A 26,105-nucleotide genomic window follows, 5' to 3' on the forward strand; every position below is an offset into this window, starting at 1 on the left:
GCTAGGACTTATAAGCAAAAATCTTCTTGGGTTCAATGATTTGGCCTGTTGAAAATAATTATCTATGCTCTTGTATATCCTGTTTTATAATATGATTCGGCGGTTATGTGGAAATCCCTACCAATACAAGTTAGTTAAAAATAATAGAAAAGGTCCAAAATAATTTTCCCATATTCTTTACTATAAATTTATTAACTCAGTTGCCATTAATTCTTTATTTAATTTAAAACTAGGTTCAACGATAATCTTATTAATGATAAAAAATGTTGTTCCGAAGTATAAGGTGATATAATTTTTAACATGCCATATTTTAACTCTAGAAAGACTGTTCCTTTATTTATTACTATTACCACCGTACAATTTATTATAATTTTGATGTTATTACAAGAATGATTGTGAAGTGTAATAATATTAAAGATTTTGACTTTTTTTTTCATGTTATTAATCATTTTTAATAAATTCCGTCTAAGTAATTCATTTTGTCTCAATATTTATAATTGTGTTTGTATTCAAGTAATTTTGTGTATCCTTAAAATATTTTATATTAATTACATTATTTGTTTTTGGGAATTAAATACAATATTATTGTTATTTTTATGATTATTATTTTAAGTTTAGATTATTACATTGCATTTTATATATTTATTTTCATAGAATAACAAGCTTATATTAATATGTTTGTATAACTGTTTATAGCGTACAATACAGATTAGTATAATATGCCAACTTTACTTTTATTCCTTTGCGCACTATTGTCATTATTTACGTAACCTAACCTAACAAGTACTTAAATTTTATTTGAAGTTGTCATACTATAATGTGTATCATAGATATGAACTGGGTATGTACGAGCTTAAGTAATTCAATATTTCCCTTGATATACATGAAAATAATTGATTTGCTTTTTTTGTTTTTTTTTTTTTTTTTGAAGTGTATGAAATTAAATAGGTCATGATATAGGTAGCTTATACGTTATGTCAATCAAGATAATATATCGTAAAAGAATTTCAATTTACTAAATATATCTATAAGTAATTTATTATTCGTAGAATTTATTTTTGTAATTGATTGACTGTAATTTCTAAATTCATGATGTAATAATTTAAATAAAAATGCTATTTATCTGAATAAATTATTTTTTTTTGTATGTAAGTGTACACAGAAAACTTGTAAATAATTTTATCAATTCAGTTTAATAGAATATAAATAACAGAAGTTATAAGTGGTTTTTGGGAAACTAATAGAATAATCATGATAAATTACAGATTGACTTACATAGTTGGTTAATGAAGGTGATGGTTAATCACAAAACCTGACACAAATAACCGAAAGTTACTATGCTGAGCTAAATCACTTCGAATTGTTCCACAAATTAAGATAAATTAACTAAAATACTTGTAACGTTGTTTACATAAACACATGCCTGTGTATGTTTACTTGTATTTACATGTACAAGTTTTGTTATTTTAAAAAGTTATATTTTAGATTTTTAAACTGCCATAAACTCTTCGATTCTTTACTTGAAGAGCATTAAATTGAAAATAAAAATGTGCAATATGTATAATGTATATATTATTGAAATTTAAAATAAAAGTTAGAATTGGTTCATATACAGTAATGGAATATATACAAGAACTTAATACAAAATAAAAATTCATTCGTACAGCCAAAAAGTGTATCAAGATTTAAGATGACATACATTTCAAACTTAAATAATAAATAAAAACCAAACAGTTCTTTCAGTAAAAATAATTCGTTTCATTTTTTTCGTTTTAGGTCTCAGTTTATACTTTTTTCATTTTTTTCATTATTTTCATTTTATTATTAGGATGGAATACTTGGAAATATGTGCAACTAAAGTATTATATTTTTATATCAATGTTATTCATAATTATAAAAAATAATTCCATCAAAAATATTAGAACTTTTAATTTTATTCGTTTTGAAAGAAGTTATTATTTATAATTAGTGATTACTATCACTAGTAGTATGTAAATTTAATTAACTTAAGATCATTGAAATAAAATTATTTTGTATTTATACTAACTATATTACCTGATTTCACCCGGGAAAAATAAACAATATAAAATACCATGCTTGGTGTAATTTGGTTTTATTGTACCTAAGTTTTCGGTCATATCGTTGTATGTATAAACCTTCTTTTATGGGAAAAATTTAGCCAAGATGGGCAATCCAGTGGTAGTTGGAACAGACCTTGGTGTAATTTGGCCTAAGTGTAATAAGTTATATCTTCATTAGCAAATCGGTTAAAGTTTACTTCCATTTGAGAAAATTAATAATAAATGATAAACAAACAGATTTTTAACACGATCAAGGTGGTCCCGTAGATTTTTTTTAAATTACTGTAAAATCATAATAGTAGCATGGGTGTATTTCAGTTTTATCGATCAATTTTATAGGGGTTTGGTAAAGCTATATTGGAAACTTGCTCCATTATATGTCCTATAATATACAAAATCACTTAACATTTTACCAGTGAATAAGGGATTTTTAATGTATCAAAAGGCAACTAAAAACACATAAACGTTTTTTTTTATTTTAAGGAAAAATCTATGTAACCCAACATTAATAAGTTGAATTACATGTTACAATGAATCTAATGTAATTTTATTTGTTTCAATGATTTGATGATAACTTTTATTGAAATAGATACAGCGTTGCTTCAAAGACTAGCTGTTTTATTTTGATGATAATCAAAATACAATTTAACATTTATTATATAATTAGATTCGTATACATAATTTAGACTTTAGTTGTATATAATACAATATATCTTACGATACTAACCTAATGTGTTGTACGTTCTCAGAACTAAAAAATACAAAATTATAAAACAATAAATTCTACTTTTTTATTTTTAGATATTTTTAGAAAATCAACAAGTATTAATTTTGTAATTAATTTATTTTTATGCCAATAAATTATTCCATTTAATGATCTATTAGAAACTTGTAGAAAAACTGCCAGTGGATAACTTTTATTCAAAGTACGCCTAGGCACAACAAATACAAGGATCCTTTTAAAAATCTGAAAAAAACAATTGCATAGAAAAATAAATAGTAATAGTAAATACATGAAAATAAAACTGCTTCCTGTACTTGGTGTTCATTAGGGATTTGAAAGTCTGAAGTGAAACCATAGACATTTTTACGCCACAAGATGCATCGTAAAAAACACCTTCGTTATAGTTCAACAAGATCGATAGTGTATACAAAAGTGTTGGAGTATCACCGAACACTCATGTGTGCAATTGCAGAGGATTCGGTTTCCGTGTATCGATATTTTCATTACACAGTATCAGCAATATAATAAAATAACTCTATTTGCCATGTGGTTTGGTATTCATGAGAATATATACTTGGTCGTAGGTACTTTAATAACAGACAGGCGCAGGTGGCGTGTAACGCAGTAGTGATTCGAGTTTTAATATGACGCTTATAGCGATTAAATTGCGGATAGACAGAGTAAACAGAAATTCCTATCACGTATAATATGTATGACGCTATGACGACTTATAAAACCGTCACTTTGGCATCATACTTGTAGAAATAGCGGAGTGAAGTTTATTGTAGGTAATTATGATTTTTCTGTTTATCTTTTGCGGTATGAGAACTTTTGCAAAACAGTTATCCGACGGTCCGTCAGACGCCATCTATACATGGCATATCTGTGTGCCAATTACCAATTACCAAGCTGGCGTAGACTTCTGTATTTTCTACGTGAGCCCATCAACAGTCGACTAAGTAAAAAATACGATCACTTTAGAGAAAAGAACACATTGACTGTTTTCTTGTGCGCCAGCAATCGTATGGATTTTTGTCGTCAACATGCTAGCCCAAACGGCCTGTGTATGCAATTGACGAGAACGAGCGGTCTCTAATGACGTGAGACCAAGTCTCAGCTCAGTGCGACCACCAAATAATACATGGGTATTTTTTACTTAATCAAATCTGAGCTCGACAGAATAACTTTGAACCTGCACACGCAAACGAAGGCGATGGTTTTGAACACTATAAGTGAAATATATAATATAACGTAATAACATTATACGTTCTAAAGTGGATTCGTAATTCGCTTGATACTTATAAAAATGTATATAAATATTATGAGACAATCGATGAGCGACGAAAACCGTCCAAGAAAATACAATTTTTACGGTAATAGCTGATAATAATTTATCATTAAAGAAAACTAATAACATTCAAGCATCCACCTCACAACCTTTACAGTTTACACGTTAACAATGACAATATTATATACTCGGCCGATTTTCAGGTTTAGCCCACATTTTTCAGGTAGTGTTATTATGTTACGTTACGAATAATAATGCAAAGAGCTAGTCATCGAGCTTCATTAAATCTCACAATAGCAAGGAATAAAAGCCGAAGATAAAAAAAACTGAAAGGCATTAAGGAGTTTCGTTCGGTCTTAATCGTTAGCCGTTCGAAGTCAAATGACTTTTTTATGGTGTATAGCGATCACATAATATTATCTATTTCTAATAAACTGCTGCAAGTAGGTAGGTTAGGTTGAATAAAAGGTATTATATTATATTTCTACAGCTTATAACTTAAATGTTAATGTTTAAAGTTTTTATAAATATATTAATTGAGTAACCCACTGCCATAAGAGCGACGGGTTGAGTGAGTAAAGTGTGTGATGTACTGGTGTATTTGACATTAAAAAACATTCTATTTTTTGACATAAATTGAATCTGCATAATAACAAGATAATGTGAATAATAAAATTAAGTTTTTTTCTATTTCGAAATCTGATTCAGTTTTAGAAAGTTGAATGGTAAACCTACAAAAATTAACTTTTGTCTCACATAACTCCATTAGTACGTGATGTAAATTAGGGACAAAATAAAAATTACAATGAAATTCCATACAGGTTGTCCTAAATTTGAATAACCATTTTAGATGTTGATGATTTTAGTATAAAGTTTTTAAAGATATGAAATATTCTGAAATATTGTTGAAAATATAAATAACACAACAATGAAAAACATAATCATCATGGAAATAAATACAATACATTAAATATATAGATTCAACACTTACTAAATAATAAAATATTTTATTATCTAATCTATGTATTACGAGAATTGTGATAAAGTTATTTTTATTGGAATATATAAATGTTATAGTGTTATTCTTATTATATTAAAAACATTTTAAATCTACGTCTTTAAAAATTAAAATTTTATTATAAATGGTAACTATGTTAGTGTTCTACATTTTTTTTTAAGTTAGTATATTAATTAGTCAAATAGTTCAATAGTACTATATAGATACGAATGTATATTTATTGTAGGTATATAAACGTTTGACGTTGATTGATTAGTTATTAATGAATGATATTACATATTGTATCCAAGTTGGTACGGGATATATTATGTAACCCGACATGATGACAATTAATTGATTTTAATTGAAAATGTTGTGTTTGATAATTTCCCCGCAAGTATAATAGTATAGTAAATAATTTAAGTAGAAATATTTTAAAATTTTCAAATGTGTTCATGAGTAATATTTTATACTAGTAAGCATATCAAATTGTATTTCTATGTACAGTGAACGTTACTGTACACAGAAATTATGAAAATATATGATTTTCAGACAACATTACATAAGATATTTACGTCGCAAACTAATTTGACATGTTTTTTTTAAGCATTTAATTTAACTCTAAATATATACATGTACATCACGTATCCAGACATTATATAAGTACATTTTTTATATGCACTTTAAAGCAAATGACACAAAAATAGGTACAAATACAAAAATTTATATGATAATAAAATATTCATAATAATCTTCATAATACATCTGTATATAATAAATATACTACTCAAATAAGGATAGGTAAAAATTGAAATCGTTTTTAATTTGGAACAAAACTTGTATAATGTTTTTGAACTAACTAACTGTATTTTGTTGTTGTTTTCGTTATAAAATATTTATATTTGTGTGTGTGTATGTATATATATACATATATATATTAGTCAAAAATAATAAACTAAAATATGAAAGAAGAAAATATACATAAAATACTTTTTTTTTATTATTTTCATTTTATTTCTGACTCATATAATGAAACTTACCCATTTTCAGATGAAAATGCATTAAAAATATAAATAATGAAAGATAATATCACATTAACTAAATATTCCTCGACTAAAATTAAGTTTTCAGAATAATATAACTTAGCAAACGTAATAAAATACGCCCAAGTCATTAACACTATACATCCTAAAATATAACCTTTAAAGCGTTTTTATGGTTTTGTACAATAATTAATTTTTACATTACACAAAAAATGTATTTATATAATTATAATTTAATCTAAAGAACACTTTGATTCAAATCAAGTTAAATACAAATTATTTGCTCATCTATTTATATTATTCATTTTTATAATACATGCGATATTTTAATTAATGATTAGCAATAAAAGTGTACTGTAATCAAACTTTCGATTTTTATGAAAAAGAAACATATTCTTTTCATTAATAGATCAACAAAGAGAAGCTCAATGTTAAATCAATGCTTGTACAGAATTTTACTTGATACTAATTATATTTAAGTGTTTGTAAATTATTCATTTGACTAATTTGAATTTTAAGTCATTGTTTAGGAAAAATATTATCAAGCAATATATTCCTATAGGATTCATTATGTCGAAAAATACTTTACCAAATCAGCAAATTGTTCAACAATAAAATGTAAACCCAAAAATTTAATTTCATTTACATTCAAGATAATCGTAATGTATCAGTCCACGGAGTTGGATACAGGCCAACACCACGTTCACTATTCGAAGTGTTAATCCGAACGATAAAACTAACAATGGGCCTAGTGAGTTGGACTACGTTAACACAGGATAAATCTTTAATGCTAAGTTAACAATCCGTTGAACGTTAATTTCCGCTACACTGCCGCCCGGTAGGTCAACACAGTGCTATTTAAAATAATCGTTTTGGTTTTTTTTCTAGCAATACTCGTTTGAAATTAGACTAATACATCATTAAATTAAGTTATTGCGATTTTTATAAATTAAATTAGAACAATTATGGTTGTTATTATTTTTTTTGTTTTTTGTATAACTATAGGATCATAAGCGTTAATTAAACACTTATAAGTATTACTATAAAATAATCACAATATACATAATTCAAATTATTAATTTGATATTTTCATTATCCAAATCATATCATTTATCCCATTGTATACATTTTGATTAAATTACGAGAGATGGAATTAAATCAAACTCTAAAATTTAAACAAATTCGTTTTTTATGTGAGAATGTTCTTAAAAATGTGATTCAGTGAATCTTGAATTATATAAATAATAATATAATTGAGAATTAAGACCGGCTCAAGACTATTTAATGAAATTAAAAACGAAATAAAATAACATTTTAGTATAATTATTTATTATTAAAGCAACAGTTTCACGGAAGAAATTATAATTTGTTTTTATTATCTTAAAATGTATTTAGTTTAGAAAATATAAACATATAAATATATAGCTTATTATACCTATTTGTATTACTTACTAGATGAACGAATGTAAAACAAAATTATTATTTTAAAATCATATAAATCAGAATATTTTTTATTACAGTTTTAGATTATTAATTGGATGTCTACAATTGAAATATATATTACATTTATATAAGTGTATTAATAGAAAAGAAATGATTTATATATTATTTCGTAGAGGTAGCAGACAATAGGACTCATTTAGACAGTAGGGTTTTTTTTAACAAAAAATGTTGAATCAATTTTAATAAATTTAATGACTAAAAGGTTATGATCCTAGATGCCATGACGATACTAAAAGTATCTACAGTAAAGTAAATAAATAAAAAAAAATTGCATAATGAGTTTATTGTAGAAACTTCATGACATCGGATCGACTTGGATTATTGTTAACTGTATGACAGTTGGCCAGTTGCTGGTTTTCAACTGCGTACTTAATACTTATATAATTTACATTGGTAATATATGTATTTTTCGTGTTTAGTGTTAGAGGGAAGATAAATGGGGGATAATAGTGACTTCCAGTTTTGAAATTATTATTCACGTAATGTATCCTAGTTATAAACTAACTTAAAAAAAATATGTGCTTCAGAACTCACAATATTTTTTTTAGAAATTTCGTCATTATTCATTTGACAGCTAGGTTAGGTTAGTTACAGTTAGTTATTCCTACTCAACTTTAATACATCATATTTTCAAGTGTTGAAAAAATAGAAACTCATAATATCAATATTAATGAAAAGAAAGAACACATTACTGCTTTTAACAATTTAGTATATATATAAATAAAAACAACAGTATAAATAGAAACATAATAATATATTAGATCAATGTTTTAACTCTACACAAAACGATAGTGATTATAGTGATTAATAATTTTGAAGAATTAAAATTTCAAATTTTAAAAATCTATTAGGTACAGTAAAATAGTGTTAAAATTTGACCAAGCCATATAAAACTATAAACATAATATTGGAATATAATACACTTAAATTCTTACTCAACATACACAAAACATTAATACTGCATATTATCATTATCATTTATATTTATATATTTGAATTGCATTTTCGTTTGTAAGTTTTGTTAATACGTTTTAAGAATAATCTTTTTGTATTATTTGAAGACAGATATTTATTTGTTTTAAAAATAACGTTTATTAAATTCCATCGTCTCTGCTTCAAAAACGTTGTTTTTTATAAATAAACTTTTATAAACTTCTCTCTAGTTCTTTACAGCGTTAAAATATATTTTATGATACAAAGTTTTTCTGAATAACCCCTGCATTATTCTCTAAACTGAGTAAACTGGTAAAGACATTTTATTTGTTTTAAAGTTTGTTAGAAGATTGACGAATTTCCAAGGTACCGAACTCTTCATTATGCTCATTCATAATAATAATATTGCCATAGAATTATGAGGGGGTTAGAATATATTAATGAAAAATTACGTTTTTTCTCAGCTTAAAATGCTATTAAAATTTTTTTGTGCTCTAGAAATTGATTAGTTGAAAGTTATTTATAAAGGATTTGGATATAAAAACTTTGTTTCGTAAGCTGGATAAACTATTAATGGTTTCTCAAGTCAACCCATCGTTCTTTATGTATGACAGTTTTCTAACTCGGTCAGCATCACTTTAAGTGTATCAAAATTAATAATATTGTTTAATAATCGGTTATTTCTATACCTCCAATATGTTAAATAGCATAATAATATTATACAAGTTTGATTAATTTTTTGTTCCACATTGTATTCGCACATCAATCAGCCGATTAACTTTACCTTAAAATTCGAATTTCAGTGATTACAAAAGTCAATATAAATAATAAATAATGATAAATGATAATTTATAAGTAAGTTTATTATTATTTGATACAATTATTGTGTATATAAGAAACTAATCACAATAATCATTCTATGATATTTTCTTCCACAGTGATATGATGTATAGAAACCTGGAAATCTAACATGCTTAAAAGGTGTGTTTTCTAATGTGTTATACATTAAATATTTTATAAGGTGTCATATAATATTTTAAAATATTACCATCATGATTGATTTAGTATTTGTAGGAACCTACCATGTTGAAGGAATTTTAAGTATATTACTATAATTTAAGTTTTAGTTTTGGATGTGGAGTTTAAAGTTATATTAAGTTTAAATTGTACTCGACATTTGGTGTTCTTCGTGTCATCTAAGATTTATTTGAATAAGTTTTGGACGTTCTTGAATTAAAATAGTTTTACAAACAATGTACTACCATAATATCAAAATTAACGAATATTTTAAGTGAATATATAAATAATAAAACGCAGCGTTATTTATAAGATATATATATATATATTTATTTATTTTAGTTCAATATATTCTATTTCATAAAATATTATGAATAATGTTCAAATTTAAATCATTTATTAACTTAACTTAAAATTACTTTCTATTTGATATTTATATAATGATGAACAAACACGATATATTATCTTATTAATTGAGTCGAATTGCACACGCAGTTAACATAAAAATGTTGTGACAGTTATTCTAAATTATATTCTACTTTGTTTAATGGGATTTTTTGATTTTTGTATTTTAAGCATTCTACTTTAGAGTTAAATCTCATATTATTTTTAATATTTAACAATAGATAAAAGTTCTTATGATATTATAGCTTGCTTTTAATAATTAGTATTTTTTAAAGTTACATTAGTTTATCTATAAATCATTGTTTTAAATTCATAGCTTAATTTATTTATAGTATTTATTATTTTGTATATTTTTGGAATATTATTAAAATGTATTATATATCTTAAATTTTAAAGAGTTAAATAAATAAAATGGACGTATTTTTTTCATGAGAATTAATAATATATAATCAAACATTTATTTGTACATCTATACAATGAATACGTTGCCAAAAATCGTAATCGAAATTGATACGTTTCTTAAAAATATGTATTGGGACATAAAAATACAATCGTCATTTGAAAACTAAATCGTGTTCTTGTAGAAAAAATCGTAAAGTATTATAAGGTTTTTGAGTTTTCAGATATGATAGTCCAAGCCCCGAGGGTGCCAAAATACTATTTTGTGATCTCGACGTATAGGTGTACGCCCATTGTAACTCGATAACCGTCTCTTTGTCGTAGTGAAAAGATACAATAACGGCTTATCAAATACTTTTACTTTCTTGAATGATATGATATAAAAAATAAAAATTATGATATCTGAAGTAATAATAATACAAAAAAAAAAAAAAAAAAAAACGATAAAACAAAATATTTTTCTGGTAGTGGTAAAAATTGCATAAAAATACATAAAGCATATTATAACGAAATGTATAATAAAATTGGGCTTTTTATATGTCGCCAAAGAATATTATATAACCATCAAAATCGTTTTTCATGTTATGTTTAGTAATACAAGAAAATGATTTTCTAATCATATTATGATATTATAAACACTATATATTGAAACTATAATGGCTTTATTTTGATATTAAATCCGATAAAAACAAATGCATATCATTATATCATTTAAACTACTATTGATTTTTACCAACACTATTGTAGTAAAACACGAATTTACTATGAAGCGTTATTAAAATTTAAATTACGTTTAGAAAATTTAAAAAAAAATGTTCAAGTGAATGTAAAATTCGTAATAAGGTGTAAAAAAATTAAATGAAAAGACATGTTTTAGCAAATACGATGAAAATTGATCCATTTATTAACCAAACGGATTTCTGAGGATTTGCGAATTCAACATCATGCAAGTTTATAGTTTAGTTTGAATTTCAACAGGACGCTAACAATAATACAACTCGTGCACTGAAGTGAATTTCCTATTTCCATTGCACAACCTATCCGTGATAAACCATAAACCCTCATTCGTTTACCACGTATTTGGCGGTGGCGATGCAGCAGTAGGGAATACATTTCGGTGCCAAATTCCTTGTGACTAATGGATTCCTCATATATAGCCTTATGGACAGGTGTGCAGGAGTGGTGCAGAAGTAATAATGTTGTTCGCCAATCGATTTCTGAAAACCAAACTCATCCACAGAGGGTGTGGATACCCCTCCATCAGATACTGACACACTCGTACCCCCGGGGAAATTCTCGTGACATCACTTAACGGCCATAACGAGTTTGTCAGACTGCACTAGTATTATTTTGGGACCAGGTAGAACTTATGGGTCATATATCATCCAACGAAAACAACTTTAATGTTTAAAAATTGTGTAGACTTCTGAACATTATGTAAACCTGAAAGATTGTAGAATAAGGAGTTGGTCAAATAACATCATGGAATACATTTAAATTTGTAAATAATAATTTTATTTAAAACCATTGATTTTTAAACGTAAAAACGATACTGTTTAGACAATTTTAAATTTGCAGGACGTATTTAAAAGTTGCTCATAATGATCGTAAAGAGAACATTATGATTAAAGATGTTGACAGTTGATTGAGTTTCAAGAGGATATCTTAATGTTATAATATTAATACAGGTGTCCTTAATAAATTCTGAGTAACCTCTTATCTAAATATCCAAAAATAACTTCTCAAAATCAAAAATTCTCTAAAAGTTCTAAGCCATATTACATGCAATTAATTTAAAATTGTATAATTGACCTTGGATTTTGTTTTTAAATTATTAAATGTTTACTTTCGTAAATATATGAAATAAATTATAAACTTTAAAATTATATGATCTATCTAAATCTATCAATATGTTATAAAATATTATAAATATATAATATGTACATATTTTTTTTTAAGTTCTCGAGTTTTTTTTTTTTCAGTTCTTTATCTACAATTTAGACTAAAATTTTCTAACCTAAATGTTAATGATTCAAAAGTTTTAAAATTGTATGCTAATTATGTTACACAATATATTGTAGTATTTTAGTTTCATAAATGATTTTAAATATTTTTAAGGTGACTTAAAATAATCATATCTGAATTTATTCATTTACACTAAATTAATTGTACTTCGATATTTTTGCCTAAAGTATTATATTATATTTTATTTAACCTTTAAAACTCAAATACTTATTTGAGTTATTTCACGTACAGTCAAGTATCTATAACTAATATCACATATTGTATAATTATATAAGTGCTTCCGCTAACATCCAAAAGACTTAATTTTAATTATAACCTTCGATTATATTTTTCATTAACAATAAATATATATATGAATGTAAATACTACAATTCTCTTATACAAATTCCTAACTAAACTCATCCGAACGTATATTCAAACTATAGAGTAGTAAAAAAACAAAAAAATTCAAAATAAACAAAATTCAAACATTCCAAATCATCGCATAAAAGAAATTAATAAATACTCTACCTTATATTTCTAACAGAAAATACATTCGAATCTGAAGATGAAATTCGTTCAAGAAGAACTAAAACTATTTAACAAATACTTCCAAAGTACATAATTTATATTGATTGTTTAAATGTATATTTATGTTTTCATATTAGTTAACTATTCAGGACAAATTTTAAATTAAAATAAGTTCAAAAACTTTTAAAAATATTATTAAGTTAGAGTGATGAATGTTAATATACATTTGTCAATCAGAAGTCATATTTTATGTACAATGGTAATATTAGTTATACAATAAAACATTTTTTTTTAAACTTAATTTATTTTATTATGATATATTTAAAGTTATTTATTTTTTTTTGGTTTATACTATTCTGTCTATGCTCAGAATCATTTTTTAATAAACATTAATTTATTATTGAAATCAAGTTGAATACATTAATATTAATTACATTGACATACTCAAATACTCAATGAGGAATCACATTTGGAGTCTACTATATATCAAAGTGAGTTCTCCGGTTTTCAATAGTAAAAGTGAATGTATGTAATTTGAGGACTGAATTAGAGTGTTAAATCATGGCAATTGTTATTTTATCATATATTGTATGGTCTAATATATAATTTACACAATCGAGTGAATAGAATAATCAAATATACAAAAATTTTAATTAATTTTTATTATTCCATAGCTAGTACATAATACAATTATTGAAAACAAAAATTCAATTTGTTTTGACAATAAAAATATATGTATAGGTATATTTACTTTTTAGTTACTAATTCCAAAAAAAATAAGTTAAAGCACAATTGTATTATGACATATTATAGTTTTAGGGTTAAATTACAAAATATTATTATTTGTGTCATTTGGATTTCGGAATTGTAAATTTTTGTTTATTTATTTCACGTGTTGAAATATATTTCTTAATAAGATAGGTATTACCTACATGCATTTTTTTTTATTGTATATATTTTTAGTGAACATTTTATTTTTATTAAAGTTGACTAATTCGTATGGAATGCATCTTAAGTAAAGATTATATTTTTGTATTTTTATGTATAACCATTACCGAAATGTATTTCTAATAATTCCACTTAACAGCTACTTAATAATCACTCCGTAGACTATATTATCAAAGACTTTGAAGAACATGCTTTCTAATTTTTCATATTTTTCCTACCACTCATTAATTCCTATAACAGTAAAACACGTCGACGTCGAGTTATTAAATAATAATGAAAGCTCTTGCATTTAGAGTGTTCCCAAAACTTCATTTTACCCGAGTAATTGAGTACTATAGCATTATGTAAGTTATTTTTTTAAGTACTGCTTAGTAGTAAGTGATGAACTTATGTTTTATAATATGATTATAATATAAAAAATTTATTTATAAGTACTAAGATATAATATATTATTGTAATACATTTTTTGCCACTCATTTTTATCTTGTATATTTAATATTTATTAGGCCTAATTTAGGTTTTGAAAATTAAAATTATTGTTGTTTAATAAATTATTCATTATAAAACAATTTAGTTTAGGCTGTCTCATAATTTTTTTACATATTCATTTTCGTATTACGTTGTCTTAAGACTTAAGATTTTATAAATAAATTATTAAAATAAAGTTATAAGTTAATAGGATATTAATAAAATATTTTAACTAATTACAAAAGTATAATTCCTTTTTGTTTTGACCTATGTATATGTTTTTGTATTTTCAGAATACGTCAATAGTAACTTAAAAAAATCAGTTTAAATTTCTATGCTGTCAATTGATTTGAAGTGGGTTTACTTCAGGTTTTGTCCTTTTAGAAGGGATGTAATTAATAATAATCATTAAATTCCATGAATAACCAACGTGACAAACAATTCATACACATTTTGTTGAATGCAAACTATTGTTGACCTATTTTTTAAAACCTTTAACTTAAACTTAGACTTAGACTTTTGAATCTTATTATTTGAGAAAAATGCTAATTAAAGAATTTTTATAAATTATCTTCTAGAAAATAATTTTGAATTATTTGAAAAAACTCGTATAATATTATATTAAAAATATTTATGTTTATAGTCTTTTAGTTTTTTTCTTCAATCAAAAAGTTAGCACTTCGTTGACATTGATATTGCCAAACTCACATATTAATGAATGATTTAGGATGACATTTAAGAAACAAAATCTGAGAATTATTTAGGCTTTTTTAAAAATCTAGTTCATGAAAAACAATATGAACAATTAATACAGGATTAATCTATAATTTGTGATTGGTGGAAAAAAAAGATAAGGTTGGTTTAATAATATAATGAGTATAAGTTTGTGGTTCTATGTAGTTTACTTTTATTTAAGGTTTTTGAATTGAAAAAACGTATTCGTTGTTAATTCGGCAAATGCGTTGACGTAAGTTATGCCATGACTCTACAACGAAACCACACCGATCTGAGCATGATGAATTGAACTCAAACTGTCTGTAATTTCGGTTACCACATTAATCCCAATAAAACGCTCCTACCTCGGACAATTCTCCCATTCATTGACACCTGCTATATACCATTATCATTACCACAAACTAATATAATTTATAACATAATTTTCCTGAGATAGCTTTTGATTCGGAAATTACATTAATTCGACCGAAAATGTTTCCGTGTGTTCCGTTCACTAAACGCTGACTACTCTATAGAGTTTTATTCTATTAGACTACACATCCGTTATCGTTATGCTGGATAACATTCCTTTTTCGTGTACCAAACATAGTCTCCGCCACTGCCTTTTTGCTTTTTATTTAACATAACTTTTATTTCCTAGTAAAAATCTGAGAAAATTCTTTGTTTTTCATCACCCACCCCCAGTCCCATATCTAAAAATATCGGCACGTTTCGTCGATACGCAAACCACACTTCGATTCCCTATAAACGTTAGCATGCTTTTAACCAATAAACTACCTACTCGTTTGACAATTTTATTGTGTTGTGTTCAAATGTTACTAAGAGCATTACATATTATAATTGAACGTGGAGCGAATTTATCGTAAATAAAAATAATAGGTATAATGTTATTTTAATTTTTCCTATTTTTGTTTTAATTTAACGTTGCTTACAATAATATTTTTACGAAAATTCAATTTATTTGATTTAAGTAAAATAAGTTAACTTATTATTATATTGATTGTTCATATTATAAATTTCCTTGTAGAATTATCAAATAATTATTTGAATTAACAAATAACATGAAATTTTATAAATATCGATGTTTCATCATTTTTAATACTGTAATTATTATAATTCCCGTAATTTTTCCCAAAATAGATTTAGTGTAATTTTATATAACGTATATAACTAGGAGGATAAGAAATCTGATTGAAAAATAATACAATTATTAAATAAAATATAATTTATTATAAACACATAATTTATCTTAATAACTATAATATTTTATCAAATACAATGTTTTCAATTGATTTCTTTAAAACTTTGCACTCAATTTAATTTTTTTTTATGACTTTTACATTATAAAAATGAAATGCATATTGATCACGTGTAGAAATATAGTCTCTTTATATGTAACAAATAATGCAATTTTGTCTCTATGACTTATTGACTATAATGAAAAAGCAAGTGTAACTGGGTAAAGGGATATCTGAACTTCTATTTTTATCAAGTATTGTACATGGGATATGAACTACCCTTGTTATCTTCTGCCAAATTTATACAATGGTATATAGTATTGTTGACTTTAATCAATACTAGTAATTAATTTGTTCCAATACATTTACAATCAGAAAAGTATACATTTCTTTAACATTATAATACGACCTGGCTTTAGATTACCTGAAGTGGATGTAAATTCTAAATGTGTCAAGGATGAAAGACATTCAGCTCTCTGGTGGATAACGTAAATACACGTTTAGTGTTTACATTCTCAGTAGTATTTCCGTAAATAAAATCAGCTGTAGGTTTATATCAGGGAAACTCAATTTATGTTATTATTGGGCTATTTTTTTAGGATTGAATCATCATTTTTTTTTTACCTTTTAATTTCGAATTTAATCTAATACTTATGGAGTTCTAAATCATTTTCAGTTGGATAATACTTATTAATCAAATCATTACAAAGAACGTAATCAGAGATGTGGAGAGTATTCATCTCATTGTTACTTATATAAAGTTACCATATAGACATGGGCACTCATAGGTTAAATTTTAGGAGAGGGGGGTCAAAAAAAAAATTTAAATGTAAGATACTAAAGATAATAATAATATTATTTTAATATTTATTGAGCTACAAGTGCATAATATTTTTTTGTCCAAAGGGGAGGGCAAGTGCCCTATCTTACCACTCCCAATGGGCGCCCATGCATATAGAAAGTTCAATTGAGTGTCAATCGGTTTATATGTTTTTTGGTAGTTTAAATATCTTGTTTTTCAAACATCACTCATAAATTTGTCTTATTCCAACTATTTGTATAACTTTCAAAACATATAAAAAATCACTTTCAGTATAAATGTTTTACCAGAAAATGGAAATTTTAAATTTACAATAATATTTTTTTTTTTTTTTGTGACACTCACTTTTTATCTAATATATGAAGTCTCTTTATGTCCATCATACTATTTATATAATTTAAATTTTATAAATTGCTATTTGCTGAAAATTTTTTTTTTGATTTTTTAGTATAATGAAAAGAAATTAATAAATGATTTTGATATTTTTAATTTTTTAATATAATAACTTAATATTCATAAAATATTATTTATTTGCAATAATTTCTCAAACAAATTAATAATATTCTATTTTTTTTTCATGTGACTTTATGTGATTTATTTTTTCTAATGTTTTTTTTTATTTATAATATTTGTATATTCAATATTTCTAATTATAAAATAAAATATTGTTGTATTTTTTTAATAATAATTTAAAATTTTAAGCTTTTAAATAACACATTCCCTTTCAAAAGAATTTTTGAAAGTTATTATTTTCATTCAAATTATTTATTTATTTAATTTAAGTATTCAGTTATGTATAATATCATAATTAAGTTTTATTGTAATTTTATTTAATTCACTTTTTACTTATTGAATGTTACTCAAAAAACTATAATTTTAGAATGATAAATAATTGAAATTGTTTTATATTTTTGGGTTAATACTAGATACAGTTATTTTTTGACATTTTAAAGTAGTTAAATAGTGTTAAACACCATACGAAGAACATTGAATGTATTATGATTGGTTAATATTTGTTTGATAGGCTAGTATATTTATGGCAATATTTAAGAATATGTCACTTTAATACAATGTTAATAATGATCATGTTTGGGAAAATTGAGTTTGGGTTAAGGTTTCTAAAGAATCAAAATACTTGAACAACCAAAGTTTGATAAGGTTAACATATTATAGATCAATGATGGAGTCACATTACACAGAATGAGGTGAGTGCAAATTGGTTCAACCGGGTCTGCATTGTATGAATGAGTGTAATATGGAAAGTTGATTATGAAAGGGTAAGGGTAAACGTAAAGGGTTTGTACGGTTAAAAGCTGTTTCGTGTTCTCTAATTTCTCTTCTATAACAACGGTCACCTAATTATTAATTAATAGATTTTGAGGAAAATCCTTATCCATTATTCAAAACCGTTAACTCCTTTACACTCACATTACGTCGAATTTGCATATCCAAAACCAATATCCTAAGGATCTAAATTCTAATGTTAAGATTCTAAGTCGGCATACTCCGTTATATGTGAATTTATATTTTCTAACATTTTAGTAAAAATAGTTAAATTATCGTTATACTGACAATATTTTTATTGATTTAATACATTAGAAACAATAGAAGATTAATCTTTATTTTTATTATTTGGAAAATGTATGATCGGCCAATGAAGCACACTAAGCGAATATGATGACATAATTTTTATTTAATTTACAAATAATAACATGAATGATATAATATGAAAAGGGTGAAAAGGGAAGCCCATCCAGTTATGGAACTTAAAAACATTTATATTTATTACTAATTTTGTTTAAGAAAATTATAATGTTATACAATGATATATGATATTTTATGTCATGAAAAATGATTTCTGTGAATCAATAATATTAAAAAAAACAACAGATTTTCCTTAAACTTTAATTGTTCAAATCATCAGATATTTAATTATATCTAAATATATTATAATATATATTAAATATATTTTTATTTTTAATACATATATAAGTTTTATCGTTATAAATGAAAAATAGAATCACCTTATTTGAAAATTTAAAATTCGTAATCGGTTTTGTAAAAGATTGATAGTCAATCATTTAAAATTTGTTAAAATTTATTGTTTAATGATTACTAATATCCTTCAACTTTTATTTCTTGAAAACTTCAACATTGTATACACTCAATTTAAAACAAAACAAGCCATATAGTTTTATGCGTTAAAGCCGTAGTTATTTATATTCATACAACGAGTTTCAACAATGAAAAACTACCATACATCGAAATAATTTTCTGGTCACAGTATGTAAATCCAGAGCATCTATAACGGCGGATACGTGCACACAAAATAGATGTCTTCAATAGAAATACTATGAAGACGAGCCCAAGAGACTCGTAAAAAATCACGATTCCAGAAAATAAATTATAAAAACAAGCATATGACAGTAAGTTATAATGGTTATATAAAAAAAAATCGTACGTTATTCTGTACAATGTAATACTACTTATTAAAGAATCGAATTATTCTATTTCTATAATTCCTTTTTTCTGTGAATTGTTGCGTATTTCTAAAAATTAAACAAATAACTGTTGATTACTTTAATATTATGATACAGATAATATTATAAGCTAATATGATACAAATTATAAGATATTAAAAGGTATTTGATAATTTATACATCAAATTGCAAATGTTAATTTTTTAGTTAAATTATAATATTTTTTGTATAGGTACAGTTTATAAAAAAAAAAATTTCGAAATAAATTTCTCAATGTATTTTGAGAAAACGTAATATTATAATTATCGACTAAGAACTAAGAAGAAAATAGGTTAACTCAACCATTATTTCCAATACCTATTAGTATAATTGAAAAATAGCGTAGGCTGACTAAAACCTACAGTTTAAGTCAGAGTATTTGACAATGAACTTTCTCATTTATTTCCAACATCCTTGTTGTTATTTAAAAGTGAATTAGTAAAATTGTCTTGAAAAACTCGATTGAAATCAAGTAAGTCAAATGTAAGATAGATAAATAAAAAAATAAAAACAATTAATAGAGGAATCTTATTATTTTTACTTATATGAAGTGTTGAGTTACTGAATGTTAAAATATTATGACTTGAAGATATTTATCAAAAATTACAATAAATATTTATTCAACATTTAATTTAATATTTGTTCATATTTTGAATTAATTTACAGCATTTATTTATGAATTTGTAATAGGCACATGTAATAAATAATATTTTGTTGCTTATAATTAAATTGTAATTTTTTTTTTTTTTTATAATAAAATTAAAATAATCGATACCTACAATACTTTAGAAGAAAACTATAATTTTTTGAAATTGCTTAAATTTTAACAGTGCCATGTAATAATAATATGTTTAATTTGTTAAAATTTGAAAATATAAGATAATATACAAGTATATTATATTAAATATGGATGTAATTAATACGATATAAATTTATACGTACATTATTTAATATTAATCAATATATTATACTGTTTGTACTATTCATTAATATTAGAATGTCTAAATAGACAATCGAATAAAAACTATAATAAATATAAGTATTTTATGTCATTAAAATAAATTAATTAGTAATTAGTGTGCAATAACAAATATTTCAACTTTATAACATATAAAAAAAAAAATATATTTTTTTTTAATACTTTATTTTTTCATTTTAAAACAATATTTATTTTACATTAAATTCAATAAATATTTGATAAAAATACTATAAAACATATTTTTTTAATGTTTACAAAGATCATTAGTTTAATTATTTATTTTTTTTAGTAAGGTATATATCTCAATAATATTATGAAAATGCACAGTTAATTTTTTTTTTAGTTATTATTCGTCACTCATTAATACAGATTTAAAGATCTTAATAGAATATTTAAAACTACCAAAACCTAAAATTATAGGTTGTTATTAAAATCGTGATTTATCCTACTCATAATTTAAATTAAAATTTAAAATAACTTCATAATATTTTGTGGACATGTATTTTCCTTCATAATATACATGATTTTGTTTTGTTCAACAAATTAAATGTCTCTCACAGCGTGGATTCAATTCTATTTGGAGACAAAATTAAACTTAGTTAAAAAAAATATATATAAAAATATTCAACTAAATCCACCCAACAGTCTATGTTTTATGAATTATATTTCAGATGAAAACACAATTGAAGCTATTAATCAGAAAATAACGAAAAGAATGAATTTCGTGACCAGAATAACAATTATAATGGATGTAATAGCCGTTTCTGGCTAATTGATACTATTCTTTAAATAGATACGAGAGAAAATAAATAACAGCGAAAATATTTTGTAATCAATTTTGAAAATGTTTACTTTATAAGAAGTAATTCAATAATCAGTATCTAGTAATTTGAATAATACATTAAGTGTTATATGAATCATAAATAAGATATACAAATTAAAAATGTGTTTAATTGACTGAATTACAAAACCCAAAATAAGTTTGTAATATTATTCATTTTATAAATTGTATTGAAACTACAAACCGGGGTATAAATTAGAAATCCCAATTTTAGGATCCAGATCTGTTGTATATAATATTATATAATATGATATTACCCTGTACTTAGTTTTCTCATATTTCACGTATTATTGCAGGTGTTTGTGAAATGAGTGTAAAGTAGAATGAATGAATGGAAATTTATGGGTTAACTTCTTCGTTATATAGGCACGCTTATGCATGCCGTTGTGGTGTAGACACTTGGAAATAAATTGAAGTCAGGAGTACCTACTGTGTTTAATAATAAAGTTAGAGATCATACCAAAACAATTATTTATTTTTTTTATTTTATACTCGTATTTAAAATTATATTTCAAATAAAAGTACAAAAGTAAATATAAAATAAAATTATTACTAAAAAAAAAATTGTCTATTTATTTATTGGTTTAGATTAGGTGTATAAGATCTACTAAAAATATTAAAATAATTCATTTGATTTTATTTTTTTATACTTATTGAAATAATAAAATAAAATAATTTCCAATCACCTCTAAGCCAGTTGAGTCGTACAGGTTTTGTAGATCTGGACCCACATTTTCCAAGATACATCTCCTCTCTTCCAAAAAATCTGAAAAATATTATTTTTAATACATTAATATATAATTTAGTTGTTAAATTTTTGAAATAGAAATTAGTATTATATATATTTAGAGTAAAATGAAAATACATTTTCAATATTTTATCGTTGAAATAGAATACTTCTTAAAATACTTAATTCATGAAAGTAGGTAACTAGTTTAGTATTTTATATAATTTTCATTTTTTAAATAATTTTTATTTAGGATTTGTTCATTAAAAATAAATATTCAAATCTAAAAAGCTATTGGTTTCAAATATACATTCAAAATAGTAATCGGACATCGATAAGTATAATATTATAAACTAAAATTCTACTTATTTGTTTAAAATATAGGTTGATTGAATAACCTCAAGTATAATAACTTATTTGAATAGTGTCTATTTATATACTTTATTGAATAAAGTATGTACGTATAATACATATTATATTCTATTTATTAACAAATACAAGTAGTTATAGCTTACTATGAGTGTATTAGCATATAAAAAATATTGATTAATTGTAAAGGTAATTATTGCTTATGATGTAGTTCAATAACTCAAGTGAACCGTGAATTCATTGAAATATTGAAATGTTAAGAGTTGTAATACAATTTATTTAATTTAAACTTAAGTATATGATCCTAAGGTTGTTTAAATCATTGACTAGATAGAAAATATTTACTACTACAATCGTCATAAATTTTTTCTTAAAACTAAATAAGATTTAGATTAATTAATATTCGTAATTTTGTCCAATAATTGTGTAAAATATAGTATGATTGTCAAGGGTTCAAAGTATCTTTAAATTTAATAATAATAATGAAGACATGGTTTTGTTTACACAGAGGTTAATAAATAAATATATTTGAAAAAAATAATAAAAATGTCAAATTTTTTAGGTAAATAATCTAGTTTTCCTATCAAAGAAGTTTGACGTTGTTTTGTTTGTTTAATAAAAGTCGAACATTTAATATCAAATCTAAGTTATATAAAATCTATATTAAATTGAGTATATAATAATTAAAAATGGGTATATAATTTTTTATTAGATAACATGGATATATTCTTAGGATAAAAACAAGCGATAACACCATCCCAATTCAAATACTGTAGTTATAAATTTGACTAAAACTAATCTGTACTTTAAAATAATTATGAAAAAAAAAAAAATAAATAAATAAAAATAAAAAAAAGTGATTTTATCACAAAATACTCTTTGAATGGCATACAAAAATTATGTATTTGAAAATATTATCAAGGTCCTTAATAGTTGCAAAAAATCATAATTTATATTAATATTAATAATGAAGGAATAACTGTGAGGAGTAAACCACCCTGTATAAAGTGCACTAGTGTTTGAACTTGATATTGATATAATATATGGGTCAAGGGTATCCTGTATCTAACTATCGCCCATAGATCACAATATTATAATATTTAGTTTAAGGTCAACTGCGGTCCGGTATTGTGACAATTTCATCAAAGATCGACACCATTAAACATCATGCACAGCTGTTCATGGCTTGTACTGATTCGGTCAAGTATCCAGTAACTTGTTATAACTTGTATATTGTAATTTACAGTGTACATAATGAATTAAGTGGCAGATTTAACCCAAACTATTGGAAGTTTATATTCAAAACAATTATAATTCCGTATACAAAGCTTCTGTAATTAAAAAGTAATAAGACATTTACACCATTTAGGTTTATACAATATCTTATGACAAATTATTAAAAGTGAAAATTAATAATGATTAAAATTGAGTGAATTAAAATAAAATATAATAATTCAAATTCATAATTCAAAAAAAAATTTTATTATAAGTACAATATGCTAGATGTATAATATTTATCGAAAATATCGGACTCATTTAAATATTATTAAATATTATAATAATATATTATACGAATTATTGTTATTAACACCGTAGAATAGTATGAATATATTTGAGATATATTATTATAATTATTATTGTTAGTCTATCTAAATATTTTGAAATTTTTATCACGTATTGTAATAAGAAAACAATATATACCAGTAATTAATATACTCAATCAATATTAGGTATACGATAACGTACTATGTATACCTAACCTAGTCTAACACATTTTTTTTTTGTTAAAATTTTAAAATTATTTTAGTATGTTTTCAGAATGCATACAATCATATATTATAGTAAATTTAATAGTAATACCTTTATTTAGAAAAAAAGAAACCAATTAAAATTAACTTGATATTTATAAGTTGCAATATTATTATTTACTCTAAAATAATAAAAATACAATTAACAATAGGGTTTAAGATATATAAAAATAGGTATTTTATAAACCATTGTGTATACACATAATAATATCATGTTCGTTTTCATGTCTGTTTATGTCACTACATTTATGATAATAGGTATTTTAATTACATATTTTATTAAACAAAGAGACATTGGACATTTAATTACAACACACATTTCAATTGGAGTTGTCACATTTTTATTATATAACGGACGCGTCAACGACACAGCATGCCCGACACAGGCACCGAAATACGAGAGAGAATTAATTATATTATCATGTTTGTAACACCTTTAATAGATCTGAACCAAACATCTTAGTCATCCTCAACTTTAGAATAAATAAAATAAAATATTGATAACATAATATACAAAATGAACAATGGATTATAAATATTTTCATAAAATATGAAAATAATAATAAGTTTTTTTTTTAACTATTTGTAAAATACTTATTGGTTAGGTACCACTCAAGCCCATACCATATACTTTGCATAATTCTCTAAAGATTACCGTTAAAAATATAAAGCTTTTCGTACAAATACGTAAACATTTTTCATAAAAACTGAAAATTGATAAGTAGGTTACTTATGATTTAGGTATATGTGGTATTTACATGACTACATACCTATTATTACTACCTAATAGCTAGATTTAAATAAAAATATTACGCGCTATTCAGCATTAATTCATAATATATATATTATAATGTATCAATTGGATGATTATACATTTTAATAAAACAAAATAGAAATATAGATATTGCTTACAAAATATATGTATTTAATTACATTAATTATAACGACAATTTTTAGTAAAAGTACATCTATTAATATAACCTACCAGTGATATATTATATTATGTTAAAATAATTAATTTTTGTATTACAACAATAAGTATAATTATATTACTATGTTAGTGGTAATTTTATAATTATATCTATTTTCTAAATATATTTAACATTTATAGAACAATTGTTTGATATTATTATAATATCTGAAGTTTCTGGATGGAGAATAAGTGGATAAAGTATAATACGAGCACTAAGTTCATAAAAAGGTAAGAATCGTGTTACATATTAAGCTAAATGGCCAACGAAGGGTCGAATTTAATTTTTCAACTAATGATCTTATTTTGTATTCACATATAAGAAAAAATATATTTTTGAGAAAAAGAATTACAGCTAGTATTTTACACTAATATTAACTTCACTGGATATATTTTACATTGGCTAAAAAAATTGCAAATACACAGAAAAACAATGTTTTTCAAAACATTATTTGAGCTTAAAATTAAACATTTGAATTATTATAACGATGCTGATACTGTTGTTTTGTGTCGTCAAAGGATTCGTTGGGTTGTAATAATGGGATGATTTCTAAGCGATGTACCATTTCTACCCATAAATTAATTTGACGTCCGCTTCCCATTAATAACTTTTAATTTGAAGATATAATGACGTTTCAAAATATTCCCGTTGGCTATAATTAGATTAAATTTACGAGATAAAATGTATAGGTAATAATTCAGATATTTAGTCGAGTCTTAAATAAATCAATAAATAAAAAAAAAATTAAGCCTATCCA

At 23.9% G+C, this 26,105-nt stretch overlaps 1 protein-coding gene across 2 annotated transcripts in view; it reads right to left on the reverse strand.

The window, feature by feature from the left end:
• Positions 1-26,105, reverse strand: part of LOC114129933 (protein qui-1) — a 176,850-nt gene that overhangs the window by 50,517 nt on the left and 100,228 nt on the right. For both annotated transcript variants that reach the window (XM_050201730.1, XM_050201729.1), the window contains exon 3: positions 22,160-22,239. In XM_050201730.1, the coding sequence (XP_050057687.1) occupies positions 22,160-22,239 (80 nt within the window). The remainder of the gene's footprint in view (positions 1-22,159; positions 22,240-26,105) is intronic.

Source organism: Aphis gossypii, chromosome 2 (genome assembly GCF_020184175.1).
Source record: "Aphis gossypii isolate Hap1 chromosome 2, ASM2018417v2, whole genome shotgun sequence".
NCBI lineage: Eukaryota > Metazoa > Arthropoda > Insecta > Hemiptera > Aphididae > Aphis > Aphis gossypii.